At 46.0% G+C, this 24,592-nt stretch overlaps 1 protein-coding gene across 2 annotated transcripts in view; it reads left to right on the top strand.

Annotated features, from left to right (window-relative positions):
• Window positions 1-24,592, top strand: part of MERTK (MER proto-oncogene, tyrosine kinase) — a 64,868-nt gene that overhangs the window by 13,301 nt on the left and 26,975 nt on the right. For both annotated transcript variants that reach the window (XM_006024941.3, XM_006024940.3), the window contains exons 4-7: window positions 3,770-3,856; window positions 6,281-6,396; window positions 16,326-16,509; window positions 18,390-18,541. In XM_006024941.3, the coding sequence (XP_006025003.1) occupies window positions 3,770-3,856; window positions 6,281-6,396; window positions 16,326-16,509; window positions 18,390-18,541 (539 nt within the window). The remainder of the gene's footprint in view (window positions 1-3,769; window positions 3,857-6,280; window positions 6,397-16,325; window positions 16,510-18,389; window positions 18,542-24,592) is intronic.

Raw genomic sequence — 24,592 nt, 5'->3', positions numbered from 1 at the left:
CTTTCCTGCCTAGGCAGGGGGTCGGACTCAATGATCTATTGAGGTCCCTTCCGACCCTAACATCTATGAATCTATGAGGTAATTGACAAAAGCAGAGGAGCCAGTGTGCCTCAGCAAGGCCATTGACTCCATGTCATTTCATACCAACTGAGCATCTCAGCCATAGTGTGTGTGTTTATGGCTCAGGAATGACAAAACTAACAGACCCTGGTGGAGGTGGACTTAATGGTAGGGCTGTGCGAAGCTTCGGTAGCCGATTTGATTTGGAGGAGATTCGGTCCAATTCAGCAGCCAAACTTCTGAATCCAGATCGAAGTGGGAGACCCCTTAAAAGGTCCAAATTGAATCGGAAGCCTCTGAATTGATTTAGAGAGATTCGGAAGGCTTGCAGCAAACAAACAGAAGAGGGAAGGAGATGGGGTGACCGTAGGCATGAACAGGGGCTTGAATGGGAGTGGGCATGAATGGGAGCGGTTGATCAGGTTGTATTCAGTCTTAAGAACTGGTCTCCGGCATTAACTCAAACCGGAGACTTTGTTGCACTGACAATCATGGGTGACTGGTGCCACCGTAGTTTTTTGGGGGGGGGGCACATCCCCTCCCCCCCCGCCATCGTGACCAGTCAGCGACCAGGGGGGTCCCCCCATGGCCAATCTTGTCGACTGGGGTGGGGTTCCCCCAGTGGCTGATCATGCTGACTGGGAAGCGGCCACGGCACTCCTGGAAGTTTCTGAGGTGCTTCATCCGGTGCTCCCACTCCCCGACTGGTGCTCACAGCGGGGGCACCGGCACTCCCACTTGCCACCCCTGCCTGTCACCTAAATGGGGGGGTCCAGCCTTTCAGGGGTGCACCAGTGCTCTCAGGGAGTGTACATGCATCCCTGTACACCCCCTAGGTATCACCACTACTGACAATAGAGTTAAAGGAGCTCCCAGCGCTGGTATTGATTTCTTCCTTTTCGCTGTCTGCAGGTGTTAATCACTGCTTGTTATCTTGTTATCGCAGCCCACTATGCCTATTACTGTCATTTGTTCATTCACCCCATTCCCATTCGTTTAGAGATCAGCCCGACACAGAGGAGTGGCAGTTTGATTCCTCACTTACAACAATGGTTTCTAATATTGTTACAGGATACAACTTACTTCTGAAGTAAAATACATTCAGTAAAATTTTAGAAGTATAAAATATGAAATATAAAAGGTAAAATGCCATGGCACAGTGAGACAGATAATGGGAGAAATATAAGAATACAATAATACATTATACTTATACAAATGCCTGTTAAGTGTAATTTCATAAAGATACAATTTCATACCCTATAAAATACCTATATAATTTTATATCCTTATGCTTATGTCTTATAAAATACTTATTAGAATGTAATTTAATTACCTATGTTTTATGATGGAGGGAGAGAAGAAGAGGGGGAGAGGAGGAAGGAAGAAAAGGTGGAAGGAGAAAAGATGAAAAGAGAAATGCACCAAAGTGGGGAGGGTGCAGGCAAAGGGCGTCTTGTTACAGCTTCATGCCCACACGAGCAGCTACCATCCCTGCTGTTTTCATCCCACTTTGCCTTAACACACACACGTGATACAAGTTTTAACAGTTTGGGGAGCACTTTCATAGAAACCCCTGCACCTATCTCCGTGAAACTTGGCAGGCTTCGTGCCCTCAGAAGGGGCTACCTTCCCTGCTGTTTTCATCTGAATCTGCAAAAAAATGACAAGAGTTATGGCTATGTAAATCATTCCCCATTCTAGTCTATGGCCGAATCTCTGACTTGGTGCTCAATCTCCAAATCTGAATCGGCCAGATTGAATCAGGACAGTGATTCAAATCACTGAATTAAATCACTGTCCCTCCAAATCGGCTGAATCCAAATCCAAATTGAATACTTGTTGCTTCGTATAGGCCTAGAAGACATATCCCAGACAGCTTTAAATGAGCTAACTTGGGGTCCTCTGGGTAGTGCAGCCAGAGCAGCACAGAGTGCAGTGTGAGCTGCAGAACTCCCCGCAATGCCACCCACCCCTGGAAGCCAATTAGTACTTAGGTGGTTCATCTGCCCTGAGCTCCAGTCTGCTTCAGCTGTATTGCCATGACCCCCGGCCCAGCTAAGTGTAATGCTGGCTGTGGCATGTGTCTTAGTTGTGTGAAGACATTTCCCCAAAAGTCACACCCAGAGAGGAACATCACACTCACCTGCCATGCTGGAATGGGAGTCACACCCAGAGGACCAGCAGAGGGGCAGCCCCCTGCTTCAGAGGACAAAGCGTGCTCTTTGTGTAGGAGAAGTACAAGAGAGTGGTGTTCATAAAGTATCTCTTTGGGCTCTTATAGAAGTCCCTGAACTTCCTGTTTGTTGCAGATGTAGGAGGGTGCAGAAGCATGGAAAAGCTTCAGCTGAGTGTGACATGAGCCCCACATAGCCTAGGGTCCCCAGGCTACTGTAACTGGAGGCAATAGCAGTCAGGTTGGGGTTTTCAACCTCTCGGGTGACTTCACCTTGAGAATTTAGTCCAGCAGTGGCTTTCCAGGGTGCCCCCTTTCAGATGGTAGGTCCTGAACTTTGTATGAGGCATCCCCATGGCCATCCTATGTATTACAAGTCTGGACCCTGGCAAAGACTAAAGAGGCTAGGCCTATTCAGTTTAGAAAAGAGATACTTGAAGGGGGGGCATGAGAAAAGTTTAAAAACTACTAAGTGGTGAAGAAAAAGTAAATAGGGATTTCTTTACTCTGTTTCTCTCAATATAAGAAGTAGGGATCAGAAAATGAAACTAGTAGGTAGTAAGTTTAAAACTAATAAAAGGAAGTTCTTTTTCATGCAATATAAAATTAAAGTGTGGAACTCATTGCCACTAGATGTGGAAATTAACAGTTCAAAAAGGGATTGGACACATTCTTGGAGGAACGAGGCATCAATAGCTATTGAGCATGGGAGTTAGAGAGACAGTCTCTGAATTAGAACTTCCTAGACCTTAAATTCTGGAAGCTGCAAGTGAGACACAAACAGTGGGGAAAAAGCCCTATTGATACCTGGTTTCATTCTTCCTTTCAGCATCCACTCTCAGCCACTGTGTGACACAGGATACTGGGTAAGGTGGACCTATGGTCTAACCCAGTCAGTGGCAATTCTTATGTTCTTAGTAATTCTGCCAGTTCACAGAGTTGCTTGGCTTGAGCAACCTTCAAGGAATAACCCAAATCGTCTTGGATCCTCCCTTGAATTTCCTCTCCTGGAAATGTGCCCTGGTATCGGAGATGGAGCACTGTCCACATCCAGGTTTACTTTTAATCGGAGAACTGAGACAGGCTGTAAGACCTGCAGGACTGGATCTACCCCTTGCTTCTCATTCTCTTATGCTTTCTGGTTCTCTTTTAGAGGCTTTCAGTGCCATAAGTGGAATCAGGATGTTGACCTTTCAGTCTAGGTCCCAATGCCCTGCTGAAGCAGAAATGCAGCCTGAGGCAAAATGGATGTGGTTAGTGCAAAGAGAACTTGGTTGTGTTTCTGGGAAAAGAAAGAAGCATTAAAATCAGGAGAAGCTTTGATTTTTCTATTGAATTACCCTCCTGGTGCCTGGAGGAGTGCTCCTGGGCATGCACGGGCCATTGGAATGACACCTGGAAATCTGTTCCTTTGTGTGATCTGAGACTCTGAGTCAAGAGCAGGATGAAACTGAAAGTAAAATAGGGTAGAAAAATCATGTTTTTGTTACCATACTGTGATTCTCCACTCATGGTGTCCATATTATCTGATTGCAGGGCTTAATGAACCAGCAATCTTCAGCTGTGAAGCTCACAACAGAAAAGGACTGAGTACATCAATTGAAGGGCAGATTAACATAAAAGGTAAGGAGTGAAGAGGCAGCCCATCTCACTGCTGATACTACCATCTCTGAAGAATGCCTGGCTTCTTCCCTACTGCCATGTGCGGCTACGGAGACTGTGGAATGAGAATATTTTCCTGGACGCTGTGCTCCAAATACCCATGTCAGTCCTTCTCACCTAGGATATATCTGTGTTAGGGCCAGAGATGACACCAGTCACCCCCAGACATTTCTTTGGGCTGTTTTCCTCAGGGAGAGAAGGTGCTTCCATCCCCTCCTCGAGAGGAGAGAAGCCAAACCACAAGTGTTCCAAGAACTGGAGGATGCCCTTTCAATGGAAGGGTCCAGGGAAGTGGGTAGTGTCACAGTGCATCACACTGTGGCCTGAGATCCTCACCTCCACAGTAGAGCATGTCACCTTAATTTACCTCCCTGACCATTGTGACAAGAGCAAAGAAAACAAATGCCTGACATTTTTACCTGCTCAAAGAGGGTCTTCTAGTGGCAGCATGAAGGGTCACCCATTCAGCATTGTCTGCCAGAAGGAACCCCAAGTGAGCTGGCAAAGGAAAAAAAACATGTCGCAGAGAGCCAAGAGCATGGGGCCTACTGTGACAGTACCCGTGCCCTGCCCCCTCAGTGCCAGTGGTGCACACCAGGGCTGACACTCGGACAGGAAGTGCCTAGAAGTTCATTTGAAAAGAGAACTGTCAACTGAAAGTCTGTTTCGGAAGGGCTGTATCACTCTCTTCCTTCCTTTGTACGCCTTGCCTCACCTCAGAGTTTCCATAGGAAATTATGGAAATTCTTGAAATGCTTTTGCAGGAGTCACCTTGGGCAGTCACAGGGAAGTTTTCTCTGAAATGTAACATTCACTTCCCATCGAGGCTGAACTCTATTTTCAGTTCACAAACATAGGGCACTCACAAATTGCCCCAGAAATAGTCCTCTTCCACTCAGCAGCTTCTCTACCCTGCTGTCAGCATTTCAAACTAGCACTGCTCCAACACAGAGGGCTGGAAACACTGCTCTTGACGGTGTAAGAACATACATGCACTTCTCTAGGGCTTCTGCAGCAGGCCAACAGAGCTCTGGGACAGAAGCTATCATGTGCTTAAAGCCAGGCCAGGCTGGCTTGCAACATTTTTCCAGGGAAACTAATTGGATGACCTCTTTTTAAAATGGTTTAGCCTGCGAGTTGGGGCACCTCACAATACCAATGCATGTGTATTCACCCTGGCCTCATAGCAGCAGCACATTCAAGCAGAGGGGGCAGTGAGTCTAGGGACAACCCCAAACCCAGATGGCCACAGCACTGTGGTGGCAGGGAGCTGGGTCCAGGAGGGATGGGATGGAGCAGTGTCAGGACTGGATGCCCTGTGCAAAGGGAGACAGATTATTCTGGCTCATGAGAGAAGTTCAGAGCATGGTAAGAGCTACTCCCAGCTCTCTCCAGTGTCAGTACCAGGGGTACAGCCCAAGATAATAGGAAATCAAGGCCCTTCTTTGTTAAATTACTGTCTTGGCAAGTGTATTGCCTTTTACCCTGTCCTTTTCCCCCAGAGGGGAACATTTCCTGGCTGTTGGACCCAGCACAGGACTGCTGGTGAGAAGAGTTGCCAATGGGCCCAAGAGATGGCACCTGTTCAAGTGACAGCCCCCCTGTCACTTCCTGCAGCTTTCTCTGTGCCTTCAAACCCACCATTTGGCATCTCCGCTGCCATGCTCTATTATAACACCTTCCATATCTCTTCAGCCAGCCTATCTGCCCCCTCCCTGAGTCAAGCAATTCATCCCCTACCTCTGAGTGGTGTGTCCATGAGGATAAATATATTTCAGACTGTCAGACACTAAATCCAACCAAGTTTCTGTGTTGCTTGTGCAGTTCTGACCTGGCATGTGCAGTAGATCAGCGATACCCAGCCAGAAGAGCTGCTTTTCAAGGGTCTGGAGGGAATACAGCTTTCCGAACACATTTAATTGTGTGACATCATGAGGATGTACAGTTTCTAAATTGCCTGGATGCCCATGAGCTTGCATAAAGCACCTCTGCTGCAGAGAATGAGCATTTGCAGGACATCCACCGTGCCTGGAGCTGCCAGGGGAGACCTTGGGGTGATGTGGTTCTCCACCTCTCTGCATGACTTGGATATTGCTACTTGAATCTGCCTTCTGGACTCTGCTGGTTGTGAGTGTCTCCCTTGTACCACAAAGCAGCCAGCTGGCACCATGAAGAAGGCTGAGCCTATTCCTGTGTAGTGAGGCAAGAGTCTCCTGCAGGCCTCCTCTTTACTGAATTAGTGGTATTCCCTGCCCACACAAATGCCTAAATCCCTTTTTTTGAACTGCAGCCTGATGCCTGCCTGCTACCTGAGATAAGCATTGTGTTCATCAAGGATAGCATTTAGGTACACCAGATCTGAACCCGCCTGACTTTTTCCTGTAGGAATACCATCTCCACCCATGAATGTGCATGCCCTGAACAGATCAGCCCATGACATTTTGATTGCCTGGATCCCAGGCTTTGATGGCTACTCTCCTTTCAACAGCTGCAGTGTTCAGGTAAGCACTTATACCCTGTCTTCATTCTTTATATGGTGCATTGCAGGAGGCCTCAGAGAGAGGCTGCACACAGGAAATCAATCCTTTTTGGGCCTGCCTGTCTGCTTCTGGGCATCTGGGGAGAGCCCTTGGGCAAGGCTGGCTTGATTGCAGGGAGCATATGTTTAACAAATCAGAACATGGGGTCCTCTTCCACCTGGGGCAAGGACTGTGATTGGCTCAGGCATGGGATATGTGTTTTGTCTGTGTGGGGCACCTGGCAAGCCAGGTATCTCTCCTCTTGATGGGGAGGTGGCTTGAGGTGACACAAGGGTCCTAGCCCTGATGATTTTATGGAGTTGATGCCAGAAGGTCCCTGGTGATCAGATATTTGATGCTTAGTGGTGTGCAGTACACAATCTCATCAAGTATGTCATAGCGATTGTGAGGTTGTGGTGATCAGGACAGGCCAGTGTTGCCCCAGGGGAGGCTCATGGATTGGGGACAGTAAAAGAAGGAAAGGTGATGCTTCATTAGAGATCCCTAGAAGGCCCCATTTCACCCCCAAACCAGGTTGGGTTTGTTGTTGTTGTGTTTTTTGTTGTTGGGTTTTTTTGGGGGGGTGCGGGGGAGAGGTTAGCACATGCTTTAATGACAATTTGCTAAAGCCATTGTGAAATCCATGCAAACTATTTTATATAGCTCATGGTCCCTGTATTTGTAATCTGTGTAGCTTCTAGTCAGCCTTATGTTGTAATGGCATGGGACAGAGCAGGGATGTGATAGGAATGCACTCCTGTGTTCACGACAGGGGTGGGTTGCACTTTTACTGAACTGGAAGACTCATCCTTGTATCGAGGGACTACCAACGATGTGAGCAGGTTGCATCCAGAGGTGTTCACCAGCAGTGTGCCTGGCCTGCATAGCAGGCATATTACTGAGCCCTCTGTCCAAAATATCTGAGGGAACAAGGAAAGGGGACAGACCCCAGACAGGCATCATTTAGGCTCCAGCTCTGTGTGCAGCATGGAGCAGGGTCTGTGAGGGATTGACAGCCTGTTTCCTGTAGCTGGGGCAGTAGCTGGGTATATGAGCAAAAGGATGGGCCTGGGGCCAGCAGATGCCTCTTCTTCCAGTAAAGCGTAGTTGAAGATCTGGAATCTACAGGTATTGTTCACCAGGAAATACCCAGTAATTATGCTGCAGTTGATTGTTTCACACTTGAGCCATCTGTGTGTCATCCATGTCATTCAGGCTGTAGCTGCTCAGTGTCTTGAAAAGCTGCTCATTGTAGAGAAAGTCCACGTGCTAACATACATCTAGATGATGACTAACTGAACAGGAGTGGCATATGAGCATGAATCTTGACACCACAAGACTCCTAGAAGCTAAGTGGCCATGGCAATTTTCCAGGGAGGGGAGAGCAGGTTGGAGGGGTGTAGCAAGCTGTCCTGCTGAGATCGGTGGGAAATACTTTTAGCTTGAAAGGGACCTTTGCCCAAGTCTCATCAAGGGGGAATGCACCCTTTCAGCTGGAGCCTGATGTTAGGGAGGCTGTCAGTGAGCCGGAGACGTACAGGGGGGTTGTGGTAGGAACTGCCAAAAAGGCAGGTGTGGTGACATTGCATGTCCCAGTGGAGCGAAGACCAGGGCTGAGAGAGCCCCATGCTGCCTGGCAGTGTGAGTTGGAGAAACCCTGCTCCCACTTCAACCCAGTGCAATGAGGAAAACAGGCTGAAAACTGCAGTAAATCCCTTATTTTCAAGCGCTGGTGGAAGCCTCCAGCAACTGTGCCTGAGTCACAATATGATAATACAGCTGTGCAGTGGGAGAGCAGTGCACCAGGACAGCAGCCAACAGAAAGGGCAGTCAGTGCCTCATCTGTGGCTCTGAGGAGCTTGGTTTGTGAAGCATGAGACCCCTGCTACATGGTGTCACTGTCTCCAGTGAGGCATCAGAGCTGGTGTGTAGCAATTCTCCACATCTGAGCACTCAGAGAAAAGCTGTCTTGCATTTGTGCATTGTGTCACAGTGGGAGGCATGAAAAGTTTAGAAAGGGCAAGACATTAAAAGGGTTATATGAGGTCAGATGCAGGGTGGTGGCAGCTCCCACATCAGCGCTCACGTAATTACCACTTAATTTAGTTAAGAGATGCCAGTGTTTTGGCATCTTGCCAGTGGGCAAAGATCAGCAGCTGCTCTCTCTGAGCTGATGCAAACCCAGGGAGTTCACGTTAAAAGCAGGAGGTACCTGTGGAGGAATCCTATGCTGGGGCACTAACTCCAGTGTCCAAGATAGTAATCATGTTATCTGGGAATCCTGGGTGCTGAAGAATATGGCTCCCTGGGCTGCTGTCTTTAGCTTGCTTGAGAAATGGAGCTCTGCTCTGTGCTCTAGCCCACTGGGGCCAGTTCACTGGAAGAGTATGAGAAGATTATAGTTTTGTGATAACAGTCTTCAAATACCTGAAGGCTGATTTCAGAGAGGATGGAGATGAGCTTTTTTCTGTGACCATAGGGAACAGGACTAGGACCAATGGCTTCAAGTTTCAGCAGGGGGAATTTAGGTTAGAGATTAGGAGGAACTTTCTGGCCATGAGGGTGATCAGGCATTGGAACAGGCTACCTAGATAAATCGTGGAATCTCCATCCTTGGAAGTTTTTAAGGGTAGTTGAGACAGACACTTGCCAGGGATGGTTTAGTCAGGGTTGATCCTGTCTTGACCAGGTGCCTGGACTGTATAGTCTTGTGAGGTCCCACCCAGTCCTACTGTTCTATGATCCTATGATTCCTAAGACGATGTGAGTTAATGGTCATACTGCTCTATGACTGGCCTCAGCTTGTGTTAATGTTTAATCAGTGCATTGTGAACACCCCACTGTAGGCTCACATTTCACCTGGAGCAGCTGAACGCAGGTTGTGAAGCAGTGAGTCCTGCCCCAGCCCTGTAGCCACAGCAGCTTTGCTAGCAGCTGTAGCACTGCAGATCTGTCACATGGGGGTGGGTAGATACTTTGCATAACAGTGTTCAGCTGCATTTGGGGTCCTGGTGAGCCAACACACAGGCCCAGGGTACTGAACAGTATACATACCTGTCTCCATCTCTATCCTTGGGAAAGGACAGTGAGGACATGTCTGCAGGGCAGGTACCTTTCTGCCAGGCCTCAAGCACAGCTCCCTCCTCATCGCTCCTTATTCCATAGTTGTGAGGAAAAGGGGCAGTAGCACCTGTATGCTTGTGCCACAGCCATTCTGTTACTATGCCAGCACTCAGTCTGACCTTTTGGGTAGGCACAGGGCAGAAAGAACAGGAAGTGAGTGTCAGGCTGTGGAGGATCCTGAGACACAAGTGCCTGAATCCTATTTCACTTTACACAACTAAGTGGCAGTTTTCCAGCTGCATAAGTGGCATTTTTGGCCCTTGAACACAGTGTGTGATTCTGTTCTCTATGCACTGCAAACATTTAAGTGTCCACACAGCTTCTGAGCATGCTCAGTAGGCCATGTACTGTCAGGACAGGCACTCGGTTACATTTTTTTTTTATCAACTATCCCCTGATAGGAGGATGATGTCTGCTGGGGGGATGGGGGAATTACTGGTGAGTTTTAAGGTGTCTGAGGAGTCTAATCTGTGCTCTGCAAGTTGTTCCACAGACATGACAAGTGGTGCCTTAGTGGGGGCACCACTGTTGGACAGGATATTGTGCATTTTTCTTCCTCCTCTGTCATTTCTTGGCTTCCTGAGCAAGACAGTTCTCTTCGAATTGGGCTTGATGTATGGTGCAGCACCACTGAGACCTGTTACCAGCCAGCACTTCCCAATTTGTAGGGTTGATGCCACCCTTCTTAAGGTATGCTTTCAGGGTGTCCTTGTAGCTCTTCTTCTGTCTTCCATGGGTCCTCTTATGATGATTGAGTTGAGAGAAGAGGACTTGCTTTGGGAGATGAGTGTCAGCCATCTGCACACAGTGGCCAGCCAAGCAGAGTTGATGCTTCATGTTCTTTGCCTCAATGCTGGTTTTGTTAGCTGCAGAGAACATGCTGGCATTGGTGTAGTGGTCTTCCCATCTAATATGAAGAATTTTCTTGAAGCAACGCTGATGGAACCATTTCAGGCACTTAAGATGTCTTCAATATGTCAGCCACATCTCACACCCATAGAGAAGCATGGGGATAACTGCTGGAGCAGGCTGATGGAGTACCTTCGTCTTTCCAATGTTAAGGGAGAGTCCCAGGCTGTGATAGACACCTGAGAAAAGGTGGACTGTAGATTGGTCTCAGTGTGCGCAAGGATAATACAGTTGTCAGTGTACTGAAAGTCAGTGATGCCAGTCTTGGTAACTTTCATTTTGCTGTGAAGGCGCTGCAGGTTGGAAAGCTGACCGTCCATTCGATACTCAAGCCCAATTCCAGGAGAAAGGTGGTCATGGATGAGAATCAAAATCACAGCAAGATAGATGGAAAAAAGGGTTGGGGCGATGACACAGCCCTACTTGACACCAGTACAGATAGTAAATGGGTCTGTCTCTGATCCACTGCAAAGGACTGTGGCGGTCATCCTGTCATGGAGTCCACTGAACTTCAGTGGAAAACCAAACCTAGCCATCACCTTCTGCAAGGCTTCACAATTGATGGTGTCAAAGGTCTTGGGTAGGTCAATGAATGCCATAAACAGCTCCTGGTGTTGTGCTCTACACTTCTTCTGGATCTGTCGTAGAACAAAAATCATGTCAGTGGTACCCCAAGATGGTCTAAAGCCATGCTGGGATTCTGAAAGGACATCTTTGGCAAGGGAGAGGAGGTAATTCAGAAGGATGCGAGTAAGAATCTTCCCAGCAAGAGGGGAGGACAGTGCCTTGGTAGTTCCCACACGCTGACTTTTCCCCTTTCTTAAAGATGGTCACAATGGGCTTCTGTATGTGTGCAGGGAGCCTGCTCCAACACACTGGAAATCCAGCATGTTGGAGTACACTCAATTAATCAAGTCAGCTGGAGCACTGAAATTAACATGCTCCAGCAGACTCTAGTACCTTGTGTATCAGCATCCCCACACTGAAAAATGGCAGTGGAGCACTTTGAATTACAGCTCGTCAAATGAGCTTTAGTTCAAAGTGCCCCACACAATGATTGGGCACTTTTAATTAGCACAGCTCAGTAATTAAAGCGCCTCCCCATGCTTCCTGGAGCACATGTAAAAATGCCCAATGTTGGCATTTTTTAAGTCAAGTGGAACTTCCTCATTAACCCATATTTTGATGAGAAGTTGGTGAAATTTTTGTGCTAGTGCCGTTCCACCAGCTTTGAAGACATCTGCAAGGATGCCATCTGGGCCTGGTTCCTTACTGTTCTTGGTCTGAGTGATGGCATGCCAGACTTCCTTGAAGGATGGGGGATCAGCAAGAGGTTCTATTATTGGGTATTGAGGGATGGACTGAATGGTGGCAGCTGAGACTCAGATTCATGGTTGAGTAGAGTCTTGAAATGCTCCTTCCAGCATTGCTTGATGGTTACATTGTCCAAGAGGAGGTTGGAGCCATCCTGGGATCGCCAAGGGGTTGGGCCATTGGAACATGGTCCGTGGATAGCTTTTATTGCTTGAAAGAAGCTTCTCATGTCATGTTGATCAGCAAAACTCTGGATCTCCATGGCCTTCATTTGCCACCACTGGTTCTTAATGTCCTTCTAATGTGACTTCTTCATCAAGCGTGGGGGCATATACACTGACCACTGTAGCATACTGGTTGTTATTGAGCTTGAGGTAGAGAGTCATAAGGTGTTCATTAATGCTGACAGGGAGTTCTGAAAGCTGGCTGACAATCTTGTTCTTGAGGCATGGCCAACCCTGTGAATGTGCCTCTTTTCAAATGACTTCCCTTTGCAGAAAAATGTTAAGCCACTTCCTTCTTCTTTCAGCTGGCCTTCATCTGCCCAGTAGGTCTCGTTTAGGGCAGCAATATCAATGTCATATTTTGCAAGTTCTTTAGCCACTATGGTAGTTCTTCTTTCAGGATGCTTACTATCTGGGGAGTCCATGAGAGTGCAGACATTCCATGTGGCAGACTTCAGTATACACATGTATACTTGGCATAGATAAGTCACAGATTTCCACATGGCAAAAAACCCACAACTGGTGGGTATGGTAAGGAGGGATCACTTGTGTTTGAATCCTGATAGCTGAGTAACTATAGTACTTTCCCAGGAAGCAGGATAGATAGCTTGTATGACCTCTCATCCCTCTCCCAAAGGGTTTTTGAACCTGCATTTCTCTGGCTTTCCAGCACAGCACTCTAATGGAGGTCAGGCATTTCTCAGTTCCCTCTCTAGCCCTCCTTTTGAAGCTGGCCCCCTGGGCACCAAGAGAGGGAGCTGTGTGGAGCAAGGGGTTTGGTGGTCTAATGGGATGGCTGCTACCTTGGAAGGAAGGAGGACGCTGCATTCTAGTCTGGGCCTTTGTTCCTAATGGGAAAGAAACTTCCTCATTGCACTGTTATGCATGGATTTTATTCAGAGACTATTAAAAGCAAGGATAAGTGATCGGACAGAGGTCTGGATAGTGGTCTGGTGGCTAGACATTCTGTGCTGGGAAGTCAGAAAGATAAAGGTCCTACCCAGGACTTAATGTACATAAGTAACTGCATACCTGTGTAGTCTACTGCACACATCCACACTGAAGTTGTAAAGAATCACAAACTGTGTGTAAGGGTAAAAAACATTACTTACGTGGCTTGGATAAGTGTCGTTTAGGTACAAAAAGGACTATAGAATTCTTCCTCAAATGTCTGCTTGATACATTCACAGATTAGCACTGTAGCAAATCTTCCATTAAAGTAACATATTGCTACTATTGTAATTGGAAAAAGAAAGCTTTTAATGCTCTGTAACATGCCCTCGACACATCTGGCTCATGAAGAGAATTCAAGGTAGCAGGTACAACTTTTTCACTGTTGCTTTCAAGATGCATTTCTTCTTTTTTTGTGCATGATCAAACACCCCAAAGTGAACTAGTTTTCAAAGCCAATGGAACTCCCTCCTGGATTCCCAGTTTCTATTGTGGGATTTAACAGTGGAGGCATTTCATACCTCTCCAGCCTTGAGGACGATGGAAAGAAGTACAGTAAATGGAGGTTTGTTCCTGATGACTGATTGGCCGAGTATAGACAATCATTTATTTTGATCCTGTCTTTGAAGTTCAAGAGAGTTCCAAATCCAAGTCTATGTTTTACTGTTTTTTTAATAAGCTATCTTATAATTGATTAATTTAACTAGCAGTGGGGAAAGAAATGGTAGGAGGCAAGTGGCAGAGGAATCGGGCAGCCTTGCCCCCCCCCGCACCTTGTCCCCTAAAACTTGCTCTTCCCACCACCCCCCCCCAATTGCCAGGCAGCTCTCCCACTGCAGTGCTTGTGCTCCCTGAAGCCTGCCCCCCTGATCCTGCATTCTCCTGTGCCTGCCCACTCCCTCACCATGCTTACTTCTTGGCCTGGAAGGGCCTGGAGCACCCATGTTCTCCAAGCCCTGGGCTAAATTGTGGCCAGATGCAGAGCTGCAACTCAGGGTAAGGAGCAGTGGTGGCAGGGACACAAGGCAGGACAGCACAGAGCAGAGGCAGCCAGGGTGGTGTCAGGGTGGAGATGATGCAGGGCAGAAGTGTTGGAGGGGGTGCAGAAGCTGTGGCAGGGGGGCAGAGCAATGGTTGCAACTTACTCCTACCCTTGTGCTCAAATCCAAGATGAGGTAGTTTTTTCCCCATGTTGAATGAGGGGGAAATGTGGGGGGGATGACTCATCTTGGAAATCAAGCAATTACAGTAACTTTTCTGTTGCCTTTTATTAGGAATGTTAAAATTTATAAATCCTATATTTTTTAAACTTCTTAGTTAGGGAACATTTATCTTAGGAAATAGGTTTTCAAGTTGCACATTTTAACAAAAAGTGTTGTTTGGTTAGAACTTACATTGTGCAGAATGTTATTTTTAAAAAGCCAATGCTATGCCACAGAGAGAACCTTTGGTTCTAGGTGGCATTGTTGGGAATGCCTAGTACTTAGATATTCAGAACTGGTTAAGTCAAATGTTCAGCCTTCCATTGCCTGCTCATGAGTCACAGCTTTTTTAACACCTGCTGATGAATGTGAGTTTTGAACAGGATATACCATGAAATGAGTGAGTGAGACACACTGCCTCTTTCCATTTCCTCTCAGTTATCTCCCCTTTACCTATATTTAAATGATACTTTCTCTGATACCATCTTGGAGACACTGTGTGTTAAGTATAATGAAAGTGAAAGGGGGTATGGAAAGCATCCTGTGGAGAAAGATAATAAGTCTCATATAAGTGTTATAACAATATCTAATAGCATATCCAGTGGTACTTTCCTACTGAAGCTCAGGCAATGGGCTGGAAGGTCAAAGGATTTCCTATGACTTGCTTATCATGACCTGCATTTAGAAAATAGCTTTTTAAATCAGAAAACAAGACGTGATTCCTGGCAGAAACACTGCTGTGACTAAGCCATTTTCCTCCTGCCCCCTGAAATATTCATGATGGCTTAGCTGAGCACTGTCTTGTCAACAGTGTAGCTAATTCTTTAACAGGCCAGTGATTAAATAGGATGCTCTCATTGTGACATCCCTCAAAAGTGGAGTTACCTGTTCTTTTTCTGAAGGATCCAGGTACAACCATCTTCTTGGGAAGGAAACATTTAGAGTTGAGATAACACAGATGCATGTAGAATTCACAATGAAGACCAGTCTCAGCTGTGTCTTGAGCATCCATTTGTATGTTCTTTTGGTCACTGATCAAACATTCTAGATCTACTTTGGATATTCTCATTGAATATCCAAAGTATGGATATTCTCATTGAGTGTTTTATTGATATGAGCTTCCTTTTCATTTTGTAAGCCAAATTGAACACTGACATATGCTACCATATGCAGCCATCTTCCATTTACTTTTATCAAAGTTATGGGCATTGGTTCAAATACAGCATTTGACTCCATTTTTATTTAGTATAAGCTCACTGGTATTCTGTATGTAGTAATGTAAATTATATCAGTCAAATTCCCTTTACTTGCAGTTCACCTTGAAAGTGCACGAGAGATCATAGATTGGTAGCAATGAGCTAGAGAGATTCCCTGTGAGCAGGATGTTGGTAGGCTGGCTCATGCCATCACTTTAAGGATAGGCATGTGAGCAAAATCTTTGGGTGACAGGGCCTGTTGACACTGCAGGGTGCCAGTGAGTAGAACACTTGTAAGTTCAAGAGAAGAATCCTGATCCTTCTGGGTTTCTGTCTGACCCCACTGTGTGTGCTTTGTGTTATGGCTGATCTCATCAGGACTTCTCCCCCAGTTAATTGAACAGTCTGAAAGATGCCTTTCATCTTATTTTTTTGGTAAGGAACTCAGTGCAGGGAACATGATCTTTTACACAGATCTGCCTAGTATGTTCTGTAATTTGTGCAGAAGTCAGCAGTATGCTTCTTTTTTCACATCCATAAAATATTGGGATCATTAATAGCAAACAACTTTCTCTGACTCATGGTGAACTTGGGAGCCTCTTACTGACATTTGAGAGTGGGTGTTCAGTGCCAACTGTGATCATCTTAAAGTTGCTGCTTTATTATGTTTTATGTGTCTTCCTTTGTTAACATGGGTGCATACAAAATATGTATTATTTTTGCTGTTCATCTGTGAGCCTCCAAGATGAACATGCAAGGTTAGAGTCTGAGGCCTGGCTGTCATTAGTGTCTTCCTCCCCAAATCTCTCTTCCATGTGGGCTGAGGCAGCATCAAGAAAAGAACAGCTGCCTCCATGCTTATTGTTCTGAGAAAGGGGAGAAAGAGAGTCAGACTTCTGAATCCTGTTTACAGGCTTAAAATTCCCACCATGCTTCTGATACAGAAGGTTGTTGCTGACTAATCCCTGTTTATGAACTGATTTTCTATGTAGGTCAAGGAAGCTGTTCCACAAAGTGATGGCTCACTGATGATCTACAACATCTCTGCACCGCCTCATCTGTATCACATCCAGCAGCTGTTGCCCATGGTGGATTATAGTGTTCGTGTTTCCTGTATGAATGAGGTTGGCTGGTCTGCATTTAGCCCCTGGATTCCAGCCAGCACAACTGAAGGAGGTAGGAAAAGAGCAGCTGATATGTAGAGAAGGAAATCTGTGCAATGTAGGGTGCTCTCCAGCTCTCCATAAGTAGGGCGCTACTGAATTCATGGCAGAAATGGGCTGCACTGTGGCTCCTTTAATTTTGCGGGTTCCCCCATATGCCCTCCCCATTAGCAGGAAAGCGAAAACCACAGTTTAAAACATAGCGCCATTTTTGCCTTCCCACCAGTTGGCAGCAAGCAGCAGGGCCACTAGGACCCCTTGGCCAATCAGCAATGGGGTGGCAAAAATGGCACCATGTTTTAAATCATGGTTTTCGCGTCCCTGCAATCAGGAGTGAGCCACAAGCAGGGCTCTTCCACAAATCAGCATTGCGGGGAGGGGGGCATGCGGGAGAACCTGCAAAATTAAAGGAGCTGCAGCGCAGCCCACTTCTGCCATGAATCCACTAGGGTCCTATCCATAAGGCATTACATTGGTTTATGGGGCACTGACAGCTTGCCCAGCAGCACAAGAGGCAGCTCTAGTTTGTAGTTTGCATTGGGAATGTGTGGGCTGAACCAATTCCCCTTCCTGCAGCACTGAGATTTGAAGTGGAGGTCTATGTGGTCCCAGTGGGAGCAGGAGCAGGGCCAGGGCTGGATCCAGTGGGAACATGCAGTGATGTAGCTGCACCCTGCTTTGATTCCTGCTTCACCAAAGTTTAAAACCCACTGTCTGGGAGGGGCATCAGCATTTCTATTCAGGCAGCAGTGAGGGAGTCACTTGACTTAGTGGCTCATTATAATCAACCTGATTCCTGTTAATCTCTCTTCACTCCACAGGTGTTAATGACCCTCTCTCTTTATTAATGGTCTCAGTGTTCCATTAATCAAGTCTTCCTTTCTTCTGCAATTTTGCTGTATATTAACCAGTCCTGGTAATATGTCTTATTTCACTGCCCTGCGGCACAGTTAGATTGTTTGGTTAATTGAGTATTGCTGTAGTTTTTGGCTAATTTCAATGTTAGAAACAGCAGGGAACCTCTTTCTCCACTCCAGGAGGAGTGACTCCTATGCTGCTGTGGGCAGCTAGGGCCCAGTCCTATCCTTCCTGTTCAGAGGGGCAGGGAGGAGAACAGGATTCCTACTCAGCTACATTTCAGTTGAGCAGCTTGAGAAAGGTATTTGAGCACTGTTCACCAGTTCCCCCTGGGAAGTGATTTACTCCATTGGGGAGTCAGTGTGAACTCTCCTCTGTAATCCAGGTGTATTTTATGCTCCTGTTGATCTGATGTGGGTATCAGTAATCCCACAATGGGTGTGGTAAATTCAGTCCTTGGTCAGACAGACTCTACTGTTATTTTAAGGCCCACTTCTGCTCCATGGATGTCAGTTGTTTGGCTGTCAGATTCAATCTTTTAAAGAGACAGCATATGCTCAGCTCAGCACATGCTGCACAGAGCAAAAAATATGGGAGTTCCTTCCATGCTGTGCATTGTGGTGCTTAGGGTGGTAAAAGGCTAGTAGGTGTAGTGTCTGGCCAGCCCACTGACCTCTCGGTGCAGTTCCAAACCCTGATGCATCTAAGGTGCAGTCTTGTAAGAGTGAAGGGAGAGGGCAGGATCTGGCCCTTGTTGAACAAAGTTCTGGCACCCTTAGTAGGGAGAAGGGCTTGGAAAGGAAGCTAACTCCAGAAGGAGCACTACCCTGTTGTGAGCTCCTGGAGAAGTACTGCTGCCCTTCAGTAGAACATGCTGTAGGATCAGGCCCCCATACGAGACATGCAGATCCCTGACACTGAGCGTCCCAGGTCTGGTTCTTTGACCTGGGAGCCTGTCACACCCTTGCAACTGGTGATGGACCTGCTTGCCTGGTGTTCTCCCCTTTAACTCTGGGATCTCTCTGTTTCTTATAGCCCCATCTGTTCCACCTCTGAATGTAACAGTGTCATTCAATGAGTCCAGCTCCTCCCTGGAAATCAGATGGGTCAGGCCACCCATTGGGCCAGTGCATGGTGAGCTGCAGGGCTACAAGATTTTGCATCAGTGGCAGAACTCCAAGTTAACTGTAAGTATGAAAAACATAGCAGTAGCAATTGAACATATAGTTAAAGTATAATGTAGTGCTGACAGGAGTCCCAGCTCTGATTAAGCAGCCAGGGTGCTGTGACTGCTACCCTTCTTGCTGGCTTGCTGTTCCCAGTGCTCCCATCATGAAGTGGTCTCTTTCCTATGTATTTGTACAGTGTCTAGCTCAGCAGAGCCTGGTTCTTGGCTCTACCTTCGTAAGTAACAGCAGTTGCAATAATAGTTTGGGTTATTCTTGTCTTAAAAGAGAACTGCAAACCTGGGAAACTTGTTTGACCACAACTATTTCTATCTCATCTCTAGCATAGCATTAAGGCACTAGGTGTCATGTGTTTGCCTATGTTGGAAGGCTTGGGCAAGAGCTTTGAAGGAGGAGTTTGGATTTAGTAGGCTTTTTGCACCCATTTTGGGAATGAAAATGATGATGAGGCATGTGGCAAGGGAGTCGGATCAAAGTCAAATCTTCCTGGTATGGATGAACTCCAGGCTAGTTCCATAGGCTTGCCCCTGATTTAGGCTGAAGGGGGTTCTTCAGCTGCTAGAGCAGGGGTCCACAACTTATGGCCTGCATAGCCTTTGGACCTGGCCTGTAAAACTGTGGCTTCAGCAGCATTTGGCAGCAGGGGGCTCTGCCCATGCTGTACCACAGCTGGGCACCAAGGGCTTCAGTAGAGAGGGATCTGTCTCTGAGCTATGCTGCAGTTGAGTGCCCAAGACTTCAGCAGAGGGAGCTCTCCTTGCACCATGCCACAGCTGAGTGACAAAGAGAAGCGGTGGAGATGGTTATGTCCCATAAGTTTTAGACCTGAGGTGGGTCATTCTAGCCTCTGTTGGAAAATACTGCTGAGCCTTGTCTTTGTGTATGCCAAGAGTGCTGTTTGGCATCATAACTCAGCAGCTTAAGTTCAGGGAGTGGTTTGAAGGGAAACTTTTGCATCTTGAATTTAAAATACAGAAGTTTGCTGCGTGTCATTTTTGCTTTTACTGTGCTACCAAAACATTGGTTATTGAGGAGGACAGTGGGCACTTGAGACTGAAGGTGTTGCACTGTTGGAAGTGCCCTGCATGTGACATGTGGACAGACCAAATCACTATAGTTGAGACAAAAGGAAGTGGGTTAATTTTGTCCAGACAGATGTTTTTGTCCAGATGTTGCCTGCTTGTTTGCGTGGTTTGCTGTGCTCTTTTCTTGTCACCTTTATCAGCCCAAAGTTTAAATTATATAAAGGCACTGGATGCAGTCAGTCTTGAAATTCTTTGTGGAAGAAGTGATTCATGCTCTTTCTGTAAGACACTGCATTTTCTGTTCCCCTTTTATGCCTCCCAGAAGCCTATATGGATCAAGTATGATAAAGTCAGGAAAACAATATTATGATCTTGTGACTTGCATGAAAAAGAAATGCTGACACTTTAACTGCCTCACGAGCAGCAAGTTAAGGATGGAGAGGCCTTCATTTCCCAGGAACATAACATCTGAATGTACAAAATAAGACTGTTACACAACAGAAAGGTTCCTTTTCAGTCTCCAGCTCCCAGAGCAACCCTTCAGCAGGGCTCTTTAATGTTCCCAAGTGACCTGTGCTTATTGTGGAAAAGCTGCTAATCTTCCATAGGGTCTAGCAAACCCTATCCAGGAAGAGGAGGTGTTGTTAGGAACTCAAGAGTGGAGCCTCAGTGAACAGGACAAGACCCTTTGCAGAATAGGCCAATGCCTATTTTTATTAATGAATCATGCATCAATTTATGCCAGAGGCAGGCAATTATTTTTGGTGGAGGGCCGCTTATTGAGTTTTAGCAAGCCATTGAGGGCTGCATGACAGGCAGCCAGGGGCAAATAAATATTCATTTTCTAAATTTTTTAGGGGCCCCATGGGCCAGATAGAATGGCCTAGCGGGCTGCATCCAGCCTGCAGGCCACATTTTGGCCACCCCTGATTTATGCCATCCATTAAGACTAGGGACAGGCATTGCACATAAACTGGTTTAAGTGCTCAGAAACTGGTTTAAACCTGTAACAGAACAGATATTCAGTGCACATAAACCAGTTTGAAAATGGCTGAAACCAGTTTGATATAAACCTGGTTGAATGTAGTATCAGACTTAGCTGATTTGGCTCAAACTGGTTTATACAATGTCTATCCCAGACCCTTTGCTGGTTTAAGCTAAACTAGACACCCCCAGCATCCCAGCATGCTCTCTGGGTTGGGCAGGGCTCTCTGCTCAACAGAGCTCGCCCCTCCCCTCTTGCTCCCTGGCTGCAGCTCTGGCAAAGACTTTCAGGCACAGCAGGGTCTGCTGGCTTCCCTGTACCTCCTTCCCCCCTCTCACCACTCGCTGCTAAAGTAGAGATCCCTTCCTCCTCTCTCCCATAGCACAGACTATAGTCAGCATGTAGTATGCTAGCTAATCCTGTGTAAGGCAGATAGGACAGTGTCCACTTAAGGTTTTTTGGAGCCAATCAACAGCTCAGATGGTAATGTCCCTGCATTCTTTCCTTTGGAAAAGCTGTTTAAGAAGAGCTTGTAATGAGCAATGCTTTGTTTTCTGACGGGGTGTTAAATGCTGATAACAGAGCTGATAAATGCTCTGTTATCAAGGGGTGGGACCCCTCCCTAATCACAGCATCCTGTCCAGGCCTGGCCACACCCCGCTCAACTCAGCCCTGAGGAAGGGAAGGGAAGGGAAGGGAGGGCTGGTCTAGCACCCCCTGGCTTCTAGCCTGAGCCACTGCAGGCACGTGCCTGCATTTCTGTACAGAGAAGGGAATGTCTATCCACCTCCAAATCAGTTCAAGCCTTGTAGGTTAGATCAGTGCTTTTCAACTGGTGTGCCATGGCACATTGGTGCGCCTTGAAGAGCTCCCTGGTGTGCCACGAGAATTTTGGGAAAATGAGAAGAAAGTTCTCCAGCAGCCTAGCACTAACGAATAAGCCATGTCAATGAGACATTTACAGAAGACTCAGTCATGTGTTGGCTGTTGGGGAGAGAGAGGACCAGCCAAGCAGAAGGAAATTCATCTACTGCGCATGTGATAGTGGTAGGGCACACACAGTTTGTGAACCTCTAAACAGCTGTGCCACAGAATTGTGCCATGGCAGTGACCTACAATGAGCTCATAAGTAAGGAAACGGGGAATGACTTAATAGGCGTGCCATGGAAAATTTTTATTAATGTAAGTGTGCCTTGGGCTGGAAAAGGTTGGGAAATACTGGATTAGACTAGCATGCAAAGATTGAATCAATTCAAGCTCAGGCTTTTTGAATGTCTATTCCTAGCCAGAGAGTGATGGTCTGAGCCCAGCATTCCTTTGGGAAGCCTCATGCTGGCCTCACAAAGCTCATTACAGCCAACATCTCAGCCTTCACAGACTAGTGTGTGCATCCTAGAGGCTGTTGCAAAAAATAATCTTATTTTCAGGGTTAGCAGAACTGGGTCATTGCTTGATTTGCCCCTTAGCTCCTACCCAAAGCAGCCAGTTCGCTGGATAACCAGATTGTATTGTTGTGGGGTGCATATGGCCTGGAAGGTGCAGCCTGTCCTCTAGCAAGGGCAGAGCTATGGAAGACCTCCTTTGCTGTCACATCTGGAAAACCACACTTAGAAGGGCTTGCTAATGATTCCCTTCTTGCATTGAAGGGGATGTTTACCTCTGTAACTGGACCTCTTTGAAGGAAATGCTCAAGATTAAGTTTTGAGACAAGTTGTATTGGGCATGGATATATATACATCCTTAATGCACATAAGGAAATGTGCTGGTGTGAGAAGTCCCATTGCCTCCAGCAGTAGTGTTTATGCCATATGGGTCCTTTGTGGTGACATGTATTTAAAATGTTCACACAAGATAATTCTTGGATGAGGGGGGTAAGGGATGATACCATCCAGGAAGTTGTTGTTTAGTAGCTCTGTATTCTAAACTCAAACTAGAATTCACCACTAGAGCCAGCAGCAGTGGAGGCTGTAATGCAAACAGGATTGGGGCCATGTTAACCTTGTGTTATCTATCCCTACAAATGTGGCTATAGAGGAAAGAGAGGCTGAATTTAAAGAGCGGTACTCTTTCTGCTAAAATTAATTCTTTCATGCTAAGAAAAAACCCTGTTTTTTCCATTTCCTGTTACTTCTGATTATCAAAAATGAAAAATTCCAAATGCTTCCTTATGTGCTGGGCTTTTTGCTGTGGGACCAGAATCTTAAAGAGACCCTGCCAGTGTAGTCGAACCCAAGCATTCACAAATTGATTCATATCCCCAAAATAGCATGAGGTTGGCCTAAAACTATAAATAATTTCTTAATATCATATTGTTCTGATGTTGTTAGTCCTGCATATAAACTGACTCCATAGTATCATTTTCAATTTTGCAAAAAAGTAGCTTTTTTTCTGACTATATGTCAGTTACTGCAAATAAAAGCCTTGAACTCCTATTACCCTTATGAAGTTCAATTGTATTAATTGAACAAATAACCAAGGAAAAGATCTAAAACATTAATTGTATTTCTTTCTTTTTTCATGTCCTTATGACAAGGTATTTAGCAGAATTTGCAGATTCGTTGAAATCTGACAGGGCTGTGCCATGAATTTTTCTGTTATGGCCTTGAACTTGTGACCTGTCAACATTGTGACTTAGTGCCTACACCACCTCAGCCTTCATTAATTGTGCTACAGATACTAAAATAGAAAATAACGTTTTGGATTTGCTATTTTTATTGTATACACAATACTTCTTGGGCAAATTTAAGACTGCAAGGTGCTGAATTATAAGTTAAACTCACATATAAGTTAAGTACAATATTTAGGGTTCTTTTGGAGAAAAGAAAAGATAGAATTACTGGTATTATCAGAACAATACAGTATTGTGAGATTTTTGTATAAATTACATTTTGGCTTATGGTTTTGAACTATTAGGGTCACATGCAGCTCTTATTTGCAAGATTTTCCCTGCAACCATAAGAATTAGAAACCTTCTTTTTTAAACATTAAATTCTGACATAATCACAGGACTCCTGAAGCTGGAGCTTTGAGAAATGCATCAAATCTCACAAAAGAAAAGATTTGGCCACACTACATTGCAAAAATGATTAATGGTATTGTTCTTACTGTTGAGTGATAATTAGAGCTTAGCTGTATCAGAAAAGAAAGAGGGGTTGGGGGTGTGGGCAGATGTTACCATTATACTGATAACCCTGTTTCATTCGCAGTAAAAATTTCAGCATTTTAGCTCACTTTTACCACTAGAGGAGCACTCAGGCATAACAGTTAAATCATAACAGCTGATGTGCACTCCTCAAACTGCAGCTCCCCCTCCCCTTTTAAAGCACTTGAAAGTCTGTCCACAGCCTGACAGATACAACAAACAGTGTTTTTGTGATCTTTGCAAAATAATCAGTTAGAGCAGGCTGTTGTTTCCTTTGTTCTCTATGAAGTTGTGCTTTAGTTCTTTAGTATCAAGAGAGTTGGAGGGACAGATGGATTTAAACAGTACAGCATCCACTTGAAGCTTGTCAACTTCTGTGTTTATGGTCTTCAAAAGCTGGAATGTTTTCCCATGGTTGCCTTCTGCCCTAAATACTAATGCTGCACCATGGGAAGCATACTGAAGAACAAAGACACAGCAGTCTGAAGTGATGCAGGCGGGTAACTCCTCTTCTGGGAGATGTAGTAGCTGCGTTCAGTGTAGAGGACATTTGTATAGCCCCATGGGTATGCAGCGTACGTGGTGACAACCCCAGAATAACAGTGATTGTAAAGTGTGTCCTGTGCTGGGCCAAATATGACACTGCAGAGTTCCATGAAAACACTGCCCCTGAAGCCTGCTGTCTTGTGTCTGCTCTCCCATCCCTCTGCTTTGGCTCCAGCTCTGCACTGTCTCATCTGGTTATGGACCGTGACTACCAGTTTAGATGGCTAAGCAGAGGAATCCAGGCCCCTAATTTCACTCTGAACCCAGTGTGAAAACATATAAAGATCAAACAGAACTTTCCCACAGTATGAGCTACTGCTATTGGTTTCTTTCCTTGTTGGGGGTGGGGGGGC

This window comes from Alligator sinensis, unplaced genomic scaffold (genome assembly GCF_000455745.1).
Source record: "Alligator sinensis unplaced genomic scaffold, ASM45574v1 scaffold794_1, whole genome shotgun sequence".
In the NCBI taxonomy this organism is placed as follows: domain Eukaryota; kingdom Metazoa; phylum Chordata; order Crocodylia; family Alligatoridae; genus Alligator; species Alligator sinensis.
The sequence above is the reverse complement of the archived record's forward strand: the minus strand, read 5'-3'. Positions and strand labels throughout refer to the sequence as shown.